This window comes from the organism of the source record quoted next, unplaced genomic scaffold, assembly GCF_019419815.1.
Source record: "Pyrus x bretschneideri cultivar Hongxiangsu unplaced genomic scaffold, Pyrus_bretschneideri_v1 Contig3, whole genome shotgun sequence".
Taxonomy (NCBI): Eukaryota; Viridiplantae; Streptophyta; class Magnoliopsida; order Rosales; family Rosaceae; genus Pyrus; species Pyrus x bretschneideri.
In genome coordinates, this window is record NW_025999612.1 from 4,801,321 (window position 1) to 4,813,700 (window position 12,380).

A 12,380-nucleotide genomic window follows, 5' to 3' on the forward strand; every position below is an offset into this window, starting at 1 on the left:
ATAACTCAAAATATATAACAGAAATCAAAAGAAATCTACCTATTCAATACTTTCATGGCATCTGCCCAATCTGCCAATTTGACATAGTTTCATACTTTGCTATCAAACATTAAAGCAAGACCATGTATCTAAGATTTTATAGCCAAAACAAAAATATTACCTGACGCAACGTGTGACTAATTTGAAGTTTGAACAGGTGGAATGATTAACTCCTCAATTGCTACAGCAGTGCTAAACCTGCTAACACTACCAGGAAAAATGTTAAGATGTGAAAAGTTAACAGGTGAAGGCATCGTGGGATAGTATACAATACATTCACATTTGATTTCTTTTGTGGAAAGCATGCATGATGGAAAGCTATATGGTTCTCTAACCTAGCATATGTACAAGCAGATCCTAGAATTAAGGCAAAAAACGAAACACGTATACAGTTTTACTAAGAGATGAATGACTGGAAAAATGCCAAAAGCCATGCCAGTTGAACAAATCATATCCAATAATTATGATAATAAATACTGATTAATGCCAATAATTTGACAGAACGAGCATATCATATCAAAAAATCTAATGCCATCTCACCCCACATTCCAACTTTGATTCCTCCTCCACATAGTTGTAATTAAATGAAAATTTTGGTGGCGCCCATGTCTTGAAGAACAACCATATTGTGTACTCAAAAACAAAAGAAAAAAATTTGAGCTCAACTAATTGCATGCCCTGTACCCACCTTGTCCGTGTATATATATGTATACTAATATGTTCATGCATGCATAATGGTCTTTGCTCCTTTGTTTCCTTGATTTGCCTAGGTATGCAGGAAACTAATATCCAAAGATTAATCACACTAGTGGCTAGGTATGCAGGAAACTAATATCCAAAGATTAATCACATTAGTTGAGACAACTGGAATATAGAAACAAACAAATTGAACAAACAAACATTAGTTGAGACAAAGATTAATCACACTAGTGGCTACCAATACCATTAATGTAACCCTATTGGTAAGGCAATACAATATGGCATTGTTCTGCTACAAATCTAGGCGAGTTAGATTTTGTTCCAACCATTTCACATGGGTGGATCTTGTTGCGGATTTAGAAATTATATAATACAATTACAATTAATTCACAACAATTTTACTGAAGGATTCATTTCCCTGATTTTGGGATAAACATCCACATGAAAAGCATAATCTCCAGTTGTCAATTTGGTATGTTAATTAGGAAACAAATTCACATATATAACACACAAAAAAACATTTATGAAAATCTCAAATTACATGATATTGAGTAACTTTCATCCAGCAATTTGGTTTACTTATCTAGGAAAATGCTAAATAGAACACAAGTTTTATAAGCAAAATTAGTTGAATTGGCATGCTGCATATATCCAACATTCCCAAATCCCAATCCTATGTAAGCATGCTCTGCTGCTATGCAGGTTTTGCACTGTTTGCATTGGTTTGCTAGTTCAATATTAGGCTTTTAATTGAAATTCATTGCGTTGGTTTGCTGCGATGCCCACCTCTAAAACCAAATAAAAGGAACCAAATACAACCCACATGGGTGCAGCAGCGCATCATCAATAAAAGAAACCAAATACAACCTGCCAAAACCAAATACATACACAACTAAAGCGCCAAATACACAACCAAAACCCACGCTTTAATCCCCCTACAACCCGCCAAAGCCAAATACATGGGTACCGCAGCGCATCATCAATAAAAGAAACGATTTTCAAAAAAGATTTACAGAGTTACAGATAAAGATGGAGTTACAGATGAAGATGAAGATGGAAGAAATGACTGCTAACAAACAGAGTTATAGATGAAGATGGAAGAAATGTAAAAGTTATTAACACACAAAAAAAATTGCCAACGGCATAAATTAATTACCTAATTTGGGTGAAAGTGAAACTCGGACTCAGTGCTAGATTGAGAGTTCTGTCTGTGAGGGAAAATTGCCCGAGAGAGAGAGATCGCAAGTGTCGGAGACGATTCGTGAAGGAATCATGAAGGAAGGCTAGAGAGTTCTGTCCTTGATGCTTTGGCGTGGCGGTGGCTGGGTGGTGATTCGTGAAGGAAGGCTAGGCCGCTGGAGAGTCAGAGACGATTCGAAGGAAGGCAAGCTGGGTGGTGGTGGCTGGGTGGTGATTCTGGTGAAGGAAGGTTGGTGGCACAGTGGCTGCACTTCAAGCTCTTGATGGAACGGAAGTGAAAATTGAAATGGGGGATTTAACCTAAAAATAAATGAACGGCACAAATTAAATCTAAAACAATGAACGGTTGAAATAATTCTCTTATAATTAAAAAAATAATATATTTATATAATATTTATTTCGGTTCGGTATGGGAATACCGAAAAAATGGGGATGCAATACCGAATCCCGTACCAAAAATTTCGGTTTGGTTCGGGATGACATACCGAAAATTTCGGGAATTTTGGTTTGGGATTTTTTGGGTTTGGGATCGGGATTTTTTTGGTTTGGTTTGGGATTTTTGAGATTTTTTTCCAGCCCTACTAAAAACTCATCGTCAGAAAGGACATCTAGGCCAAAGAGATATTTGAAGACTTTTTCGGCCTGGTGAGGAAGCACAGGTCGGGATACCACCTGAAGGCTGAGCGAGGTAGTGGGTTGGAAGTTGGAGATCTCTAGCAGAAGTGTGGCGAAATAGACCTGTAGTCAAAGTTGAAATACCCAAAGAAAACCATTCTGGTTTGGGTCAATTTTGCCAATGGTCGCCTTGCCCAGGCAGCGAAGAAGATTGGCGAGAACGGCTAAGCTGAGCGCCAGATTATGACCACTAGCCAGGGCTTCGGCCACTGGTATATTTTCGACCAAGCACTTGTTTGACTTGGTACAACAAATAAATTTGTTGTACCAGTAAAATAGGAAGGCTTCGTGTTCTCCCTTCTGTAGACTCGCCTCTCCTCAGCCAGCGAAGTGGAGGATGGGGGTGTTGTAGTTGAAAAAGTTCTTGTATAACTTCTGAACCTCTTCTTTCGAAGGCTCTTGACCATCTCGACGGCTCCTTCGTCAAAAAGCACTTTGAGGTAGAGATTCGACGGGCATCCAAAGAGGGCGACATCTATTGGGACGCCAGAATGAGAAGTCACAAGAATAGCTAAAACGTCGAGGATGGTGAGGCTGAGAAGGCCAAACGGAAGGATCATGGTATTGGTGGCCGAGCACCAAAGACTTAACGCTGCCATAAGAAGTTCCTTGTCCATAACCAGCTCCATGGTCGATAGTATAATGGCATCATAAATACCAAAAGCCTTCCATTCTTGACCGAAGAAATTTTCCATTCGAACGACCCAGGCTGCCCAATTGGCGTTGGTCGTAGGCCAAGCTCCTTGGGGTTTTGTTAGGTCCCATTTTGACCAATCGAACCCTTGTAGCAAGGGTGTCAAGCAGTGAGCCTTGAAGAGTGTGGTGATGGACAATGGTACTGCATCCTTTAAGAGTGGCCCCAAGATTTTATGAGTGGTGCTCAGATCACTTTCAAAACGCAGAGTTTTGATGGCGCTCCGATCGATGAAGCCTTTGCATTTGTTGCATTCATCAGCGAGCTCAGAAATAAAGGTGTTGGAGGCCATTGTGGAGAATTTGAAGGATTTTTGGGATGAGAATTTCTGGGTTTTCTGGGGTTATGAAGGTAGAAATGACGAGAGGAGTTTCAAGGTTTCAGAAAGCGTAAAATGCAAATGGAAGGGATTCAGGTATTTATAGGCATTTCGAGAAAAAAGGTTAAGCGTTTGTTTTTCTAAAGCGTTTGATTTTTAAATTTCAGGGCGAAATCGACCGGGAAATCACTAATCACTATGGATATCTAGGGAATCTCTGAGAGAGAATCGAGGTTTTCGTGGTTTGAGGACACACGATTGCGTGTGTAGCGGATTTAATGCATTAATATGGAAGAGACGCTTCGGCTAGCGCATGTTTCTAAGGGTCATGATTAAGGGCTGCCAGGTTAACTAAGGGATTGACACACGGCAAGACGTGCAGGGGAATTCGGATCGTGCGATCATGCTTCATAAATGCGATCGATGGATAAGATACGTAAGGCTTTTCATTATCCCGTAGTTATCTTGTAGGGTTTGCTTCTTCAATGTCAAAAATCAGCTAGGGGATTCTAGGCCGAAGACCTCAGAAGCGAGGGGGCAATGTTTGGGCCCAAAATAATATTATTGGGCCAAGTGTAGGTTTATGTTCGGCCCAAAGCTTTTCCAAATATACTATAAGCTGCCTGATGGTCTTAGGCCGTTCAGTAAAGGTGGTCGAGTCCTATTGCTAGAAGGAGTAGTTTGGATGAGTGGATGGGTCAAAGAAATCCCAATACGATAAGAGGGCCTAGTGCAATATGGATTCTCTGCCGGCAATGAATACAACCTTAAAAATGGGGGGGGGGGGTGAGTTCAAAGTCCTAATAGGAGTATGATTGATCGAGATAAAGTTGGGATAGAATAACAAGTCCTAATCCGAATATGGTTTCAATTTGATCTTAAGAAGGATTTGTTACTATAAATAGAGAGCAGAGTGCATCATTCAAGCCCCTAAAATTCAACACACAATTGCCCTGCACAAACCTCCCAAACATCTTGAGAATTTTTATTTTCTTTTTCTGCCAACACATCTTCAGTTTGGATAAACAGCACTGTGAAGGCAATCGGCGAACATCTTCAATTTGGATAAACAACACTGTTGCTGTAGAATTAGCCGACCGAGGAGCATCTTCAGTTTGGATAAACAGCATTGCGTCAAGGCCGACTAGTTATCTATCCAAGTCTCAGTCGAGAAGGGTTTCCAAATCCTTATTGGCAGAGGTCATCTTATTAGCCTTCTTGGCGAAGTAAGGTGTTACGAGTTACAACATTCGGCACATTGAATGCCGAGTGATTTTATGATTGGATACTTACAAGTGAATTTCAGAGTTCGGCATTCTGACGGTCGAACCACATTTACCATCAAGACATACGTCTCTTTTAAGTACTTGTGTCCATATAGTCTGGTGTCGATTCGACGTGCTTATACTCCCATGAATATAATCATTGTGACCGAATCCGGCGCCGACGATTCGTGAACTTTACAGAACTAGCAGCCTTATCTTCAGGCTCGAGAAGTCAGCAACGCGCTCAACGCAACATCAACAAATTGTACTCCTCTGCCAGGCTCGGTCGACGAGTTGACACGCCTCGGATCAACCGAATGACGTAGTTAGCTCATTAGTTACTCGGCCTGCGCGCCACGTAGGCTTTGTCATTTTTTAGGGTCAACATGTCATTAGTTTATTTTCTAAAATAAAAATGCTATATGTTGATTTCCCACTTTATCCTTTTAGTTGATAATGGGAATTTTTCTGGCTTGTCAAGATTTATACCTTTTTTTAGGGATATTATTAATGGCTATTAACTAAATCACCAATATTATCTATAAACTTTGAATTTTGAAATTTTTTTTTGGTGTCAGGGTTTATACCCCTTTTGCTGGCTCTTTCACATCATAAAATTATTATTTTAATATAAAAGTTGTTGATAAAAATGATGAGTTTGGAGTCTTTGGACTGAGATTAGTGCTATTCGGCATGAGATATATAAATGTGAATTTTAAATTGAAATCAATTTGAAACGTATTCAAGTCAATTTGAAACGTACCAATAACAACTTGAAACGTACCGATGCTAAATTGAAATGTACGCATTTCACCTTGAAACGTTCAATAACAACTTGAAACGTACCAATGCTAAATTGAAACAATCCCATAATAAATATGAATTTTAAATTAAATCAATTTGAAACGTACCAATAACAACTTGAAATGTACCGATGCTAACTTGAAACGTACCCATTTCACCTTGAAACGTTCAATAACAACTTGAAACGTACCGATGCTAAATTGAATGGTACCCATTCTAACTTAAAATGTACCAATATATCAGTTTGAAACATACCAAATTATCCTTTAAAAGAAAATGTATCACTAAATTCTATTTCCCAAATGTACCATGGTATGTGAAAAAGATGGAAAGATGGTAAAAAGTGTGCTAAAACAAAAAAGCATACCCTTTGATATGGATACTCAGATCAAGAGGTGTGCATAAAATGAAATATGAAGGAAATGAATATCGCCAACAAGGGAGAACGAAATAGGGTTTGATCGGCCGATCGAGGAAAGCAATGAAATGAAAAAATTGCTAATGGTTGTAGAAGAAGATAGCACGTTAGTTACTTGTATGGTGTGGAGTTAGGAATAAAATGCACGTTAGAAGCATAGTTAGATCATGTTTGATGTGTTAAGATTTTTAAAACTAATCTACTACATTTTCGGAGATTTGGGATATTAACATGATAATTATTAATTAATTAAAGGTACATCATAATGGCAAATCATGTAATATGGCATTAAAAAGATGTTACTTATAAAATAAGTGGCACCTTAATTGTAGGAAAAATATTTAATCAAATTCTTAAAAGCAACAGATGTTTAATCCAACAAATTAAAAAAAGAAGTGACTATATCAAAACTACCCTTGTGTTTTTTTGGCATGGGTTCGTGTACATTTTTTCATTGTTTTCTTATGTATATATCTCTAATTTCTAAAAATTTAAATTGTATGATTATCCATAATATTTAGTCTTATAATAGATAGAATTAACCCACGTAAAATATGGGATAAAGGAACGAAAGGATAGTTGGAGAATGAAATACCACCAAATGTAGTCTAATCAAAACTTAAAAAGCGATGAATGTTTAATTAAAAAAGATAAAAAAATCTAGAGATAGTAGGCGGTGGAATCAAATTGCCCTTTGTTTTCAAATAGTATAGGCCAATTACTATTACAAAAAATGGACAGCCATACTCAATATTACGAAAAATGGACAGTCATAATTGAATTGAAGAAATACTATTTTTTTCAACTGCCAATTTAATAGATAAATGTCGAACCACCCAATAGTTCAAATCACTAAAGACAAACCCCCGCATGTCGGTAAAAATCTTGTTCTCCAGTTTCGAAAGTGCTGGTAAATCTTGTTCTCTACTTTAGAAAGTGTTGCTGAAAAACATGGCCAGATTGATCAAGGTCCTGCTGATCGTAGACACCTCTACCTCCGGCGTGTGATGGCCGGATCAGGTGTCCATTTCATGCCAACGCCTGTTCTGAATCGAGACCAACAGATGCACAGCTAAAAAACATAGATACAAGGCAGAAAGCAAATAAATTTCTCACTTTCCCCAATCCTTGTTTCGTTAATCAACAGTTCCTCAATAGTACAACAGATTAATTAGTGTAACGATATTCTTAGTAATGAATGAATCCACTACGTTCTTCCAAAATCGGCATGCTTGCGAAAATTAACCTACTTCTGCTCAAGAATATAGTTGGATGAGTAGATGAATACCATATCAATCCAGATTTTATGGATTGTAAATTTGTAATGCCACGAGTTTTCTTCTCGTCGCCAGAATGCAATAGTAAACGATCAAAATTCTGAAGTCATACTTTAGCGTATCACTGGCAAGAAAATAATCAGCACTCTATTCGAGCAGCACCACTCGCTGACGATATGAATTTGGGCTTCCTTACAACTTGCTCCAAGCATTGGACCATGTCTCCAACTCGGAAATCATCGTAATCTTGGATTACCAGTCCACAGTCATTCCCCTTCTTTACCGTGTCCACATCCTGTTTCTCCCGCTTGAGTGATTCGCAGGATCCTTCAAATACGACTTCCCCGCTCCTAAGTAGCCTCAAGATTCCCGATTTGCTCATTAAACCGTCAATCACTCGGCATCCTGCAATCTTCACATCAGGTCCCTTGGTCTTGCTCCTTCCTTTGAGCTCAAAAATACTAAGCACCTCAGCTTCCCCAGCAACCTTGGTTTCACAAGTTCCAGGGGCTTTGTCTACTATAAAATTGCCAATGTCCTCCAGAAGGTGATATATAACACGATGCAGCATTATCTAGGCCATCAAAAACAGAATAACTCGATTTCAAGCTTTGCACGCTAAAGTAAATAAAAGTTCAACACCAATTGTGCACGCCCAAAATTAGAGAGTAGTATCCTAATCCTATAGACTGTTTGACAAAGTGCATCTCTTCTGATCATTTAAAAAGTGAGAGTAACATACTTAAGAAATGGCTTTAATCAGTAAAGGAGTGGTTAGTACCTTTATATTGGCTCGAGTTGCAGCCAAACTGAGGGAAGTGGGCGGAGTCTTTATATTAAATCCAATAATGCAAGCACCACAGGCTTGTGCTATGTCCAAATCAGACTGAGATAAAGGCCCAACACCAACATGCACTACATTCACAAAGACCTGGCAAATAATTGAAGAAATATCAAGAGTGGCCAGATTAGTTAGGACGAAGAGAATCGTATAAAACAATACAAAAACCTCTTTAAATGCACCATTTTGTAAAGGTATTGCCATCCAAAAAGGAGCTTAGAATGTGACATATTTCAGCGAAGGATGATGATGTTTATATTTGTTTTAAAAAAGAACAATGTCAAAAGATGATTACTGCACATAATATTGCATGGAAAACCTACAAAGCAACAAGTAATTATTCGAAAAATATTGTAACTATTATAATCTTGTGGCACACCTGAGGACTATTTAAATTCGTTAATGCATCTGTAACAGCTTGGACAGTGCCCTGCACATCTGCTTTTACTATTACTGGCAATTCCACCCGCTTGGGTTCCTCCTTTGGCTCGTCTCCAGACTCTTCTGCTTTTTTTGCTTTTAATATTTCTTCCTCGTTCCTCTCATCCATCTCAGCTTTAATCTTCCTAAGTCTATCTCTCTCAAATTTCTTTTTCCTCCCTGCACTCAGCATTCTAGCTCGCTCCTCAGATTCCACAACAATGATATCATCTCCTGCCCTTGGAAGTCCCTTCAACCCTTCAATCTCAACTGGCATTGCGGGTCTTGCCTTCTCTGCCAACTTCCCCGCCATGTCCCTAATAGCCCTTATTCTGCCCCACTCGGATCCCACCACCACATACTGCCCGGATTCTAAAGTCCCTGCTTTCACTATTGCTGTAACCGCTGGACCCTTTCCCTTATCAAGCCTTGCCTCCACCACATAAGCTTGAGCAGGCCCATCAACTCGAGATTTGAGATCCATAATCTCAGCTTGGAGAAGCAAAGCCTCCTCCAAGTTATCTAATCCAGTCTTCTTTATCGCTGAAACCTCCACAACCTGCACATCTCCACCCATCTCCTCCAGCAGCAAACCCTCAGAAGCAAGCTGGAGTTTTATTCTTTCCGGGTTAGCAGCCGGTTTATCACATTTATTAATTGCAACCACAATCGGTACATTAGCTGCCTTTGCATGAGCCATGGCTTCAAGAGTTTGAGGCATCACCCCGTCATCAGCAGCTACAACTAGCACAACTATATCTGTGACAGCAGCACCTCTTGCCCGCATCGCACTAAATGCTGCATGACCAGGGGTGTCAAGAAATGTAATTGATGCTCCTGATGTCATACCAACAATGAAAGCACCTAGATGCTGAGTAATTCCTCCAGCTTCCTTGGCAGCCACAGATGTTTGACGTAGAGCATCTAGAAGCGAGGTTTTACCATGGTCGACGTGACCCATGACAGTTACAACTGGTGGCCGAGGTAGAATTTCTGTACCTTCATTGGAGTGCAGCCTCCTAACATTGATCCCAACTTCCTACAAATTAATCCACGACTCATTCAAGTTTTTAAAGTGGCCAGTATGCAGAATATCATAATGAATACATGTCATTCAAGGAAAACAATGCTAAAGAGCAGCAAGTATAAAGTTCTGAGTTAATTACTATATGAAATATAGTGCCCAACTATGGGTAATGTCGCAAGACCTGATTGGAGTGCCATACTGTCAAAGAGGATTGCACCCTTCCCAATAATGATTTTTAGTAAAACATATAACAAGCCATCCGCTTCAAATAACATGCCCTCCCACGCACAACTTCCAAGAAGTGAGAATGGCTTTGGAAGCAAATTTTCTCATTTAAGCATATTTCAGTCTTGGAGAATTTCCAAAAACACTTTTAATATGTTGACTTCAAGTTTATGTATGTGCACAATTTTATATGGTGAGATTCAAAAACTAAAATTTGTTAACCAATAAAATTATATATTAATCAAGAATAACATATTATTTCAGTGGCAATAAGGAAAAATACCATTGCAATCAGCTCCGAAACGTCAATGCTGAGAGGATCAAACTCTGTTTCAACCTTTTCCCCGACATTTGTAAGAATACTTTGCAGAGTTGGTATTGATTCACCAGTACGCTTTGCAAGTTCAACAACTGTCATGCCTTCAAAAATCTCGATCGTCTTATCTGGCATAGGTTTGGTAGTTCTCTGTGGTTTAGGAGGCACATATGGAGCTTCAACAGGAGGGTGGGCCTTATGGTCCCTCTTTTTGAACTTCCCTTTCTTGGGAGTTTTTAAACCAAATGAGTCTTCATTTCCTTTTCTGGCAAACAGTTCTGGGCTTGCATGATAGCATCTAACCACAAAATTTTCAACCACAAAGGTTGAAATTAGAAAATGTACCTCACACACACTGAATTGAGAAGAAATAATTTCTAACAAATGCTTCAAAATTGGATAAGCCCAACCCTTAAGGATTCAATGAACAAGCAACCAAAATAAACAGAAAGGTCAACTCACCGTATCAGGGAATCTTTTGTCAAACCTTCACAACAATCAAGCCTCCTTGACATAAATCTAAAGGGAGGATCTACAATTAAGAAAATGAGCAAGGATGAAGTATAATGTACTACCTTACCAAAATAAAAAATAAATACTGCAGTCTGGAAGTTGTTTTGATTCAATTCAAAACATGCAACTATGATCTGGTAAAATTATGTGGTTAAAGATAATGAAACAACAAGCAATCAAAAGCACAGTTATTACAAAAAAGAGATGTATTCAATATCAGAGATTTATTGAGGTATACTGAATTCCAAAGGTAAACACAAAAACAAAGTGAATAAAGATGAAGGCTCTATTGAGATATGAAGTCCAAATTATCACATAGAAGGTTATTCCTTGTGCAATGTTAGTTTACCTGGTAAGCATCTGCCAGCAGCAGAAACTGATTTTATTACATCCTCAACAGTAGATACAGATGTAAATCCCATTGCATGTCTTTGTAGTCTTGAAGTTAAATCCGTAGTTATACTGGCATGTAACCCCTGCGACAAGAAATTCACACAAAACGTTCTAAATGTCAATGACATACATGATACATATATACACATACAAAAATATAATACCAATTTTTTTTAATGCTTAACCAAGAATGAGTGAAAAGATTATAAGACAATCGAAGGTAGGGGTGAAGCAAAATAGAAAGGGAGCAGGGGCGGCTAGAAGACCAGCATCCCTTAGGAACTACAAGCCATATTAAACAAACAAAACCAATTCAGCCAAAAGAGATAATAGAGGCATTTGTGTGATTTGTGTGTCCGTTACGAGAAAAATGAACACTTGCCTTTTTGCCAAGCTCTCTCCACGCCATTCATAAGTATTCCAGGCCAAAACAACAAAGTATTTCAAAGCTTCAATGTCTGCATAGTTGGACAAACACAACCACAGAAAACAGTGATTAGCTAGAGTGATGCTCTGTTTGGTTGCCAAGAAAGTAACCAAAATTTAACGTTATTAAGAACTATCAAGTACACAAACATGCATTATGCGGTTAAAAACTCGAAACCCAGATTGCCCATCCACCAATTCAACTCAGAATTCACAACAACATATCACAAAGTTTAAAAAGTTTCAGGTTTTTTTTCTGAAGAACAACCGACGAACACGAAAATGAATGGCTTTTTCAAAATCTGAATAAACCCGACAAATAAACACGAACATGAAAGGTAAAATCATTGAATTCCTTCCACATCGAGTGGTGGAATATGAATATCTATGAGCGCACAGAATAAAGTCGAATAAGAAGCAATACAAAGTTGGAGTATGGGAAGCTTTGTGCTTACGGTTTTGCCGGATAACCTGCAGGGTTTGGTTTCTCGGTGGCGAGCTGTTGAAGGCGGTGAACCTTCTTCGTTCACGTTGCCGGTTGCCCCTTTCAGCTAGAGTTCAAAGGCAATGAGAACCTTAAGAAGAGAGAGAGAGAGAGAGAGAGAGAGAGAGAGAGAGGTTGTCAAATAGCCTGGAGGCCCATTTTTCAGCCTGAAATTATTTGGACTAAAGCCGCTATGAGTTGGATTGTGTCTAATCTCAGTAGAGAATTATGACCCGATATAACTTTAGGGCTGATGTCGGGCTTGGACGGCTGCTGGTTGCTATATTGTTTTCTTGGTTCGTCACGCCTTTTTTAAAGCAAGAGACATTCAGTAAGGGCTCGTTT

The 12,380-nt window shown here is 38.8% G+C and overlaps 1 protein-coding gene across 3 annotated transcripts in view; it reads right to left on the reverse strand.

Moving 5' to 3' along the window:
• LOC103943732 (translation initiation factor IF-2) overlaps positions 1-12,164 on the reverse strand; it is a 72,554-nt gene extending 60,390 nt beyond the window's left edge. Inside the window, exons 1-8 of one of the 3 annotated variants that reach the window (XM_048589107.1) lie at positions 12,007-12,164; positions 11,508-11,583; positions 11,082-11,208; positions 10,682-10,751; positions 10,187-10,517; positions 8,611-9,690; positions 8,172-8,321; positions 7,803-7,964 (exon numbers count right to left, since the gene is read on the reverse strand). In XM_048589107.1, the coding sequence (XP_048445064.1) occupies positions 7,803-7,964; positions 8,172-8,321; positions 8,611-9,690; positions 10,187-10,517; positions 10,682-10,751; positions 11,082-11,208; positions 11,508-11,534 (1,947 nt within the window). In that variant the 5' untranslated portion in view covers positions 11,535-11,583; positions 12,007-12,164. Of the gene's footprint in view, positions 1-7,208; positions 7,965-8,171; positions 8,322-8,610; positions 9,691-10,186; positions 10,518-10,681; positions 10,752-11,081; positions 11,209-11,507; positions 11,584-12,006 lie in introns of those variants that run through there. The other 2 variants (XM_009354071.3, XM_048589106.1) reach the window with 2 other exon arrangements.
• Between the last annotated feature and the right edge of the window lie 216 nt (positions 12,165-12,380).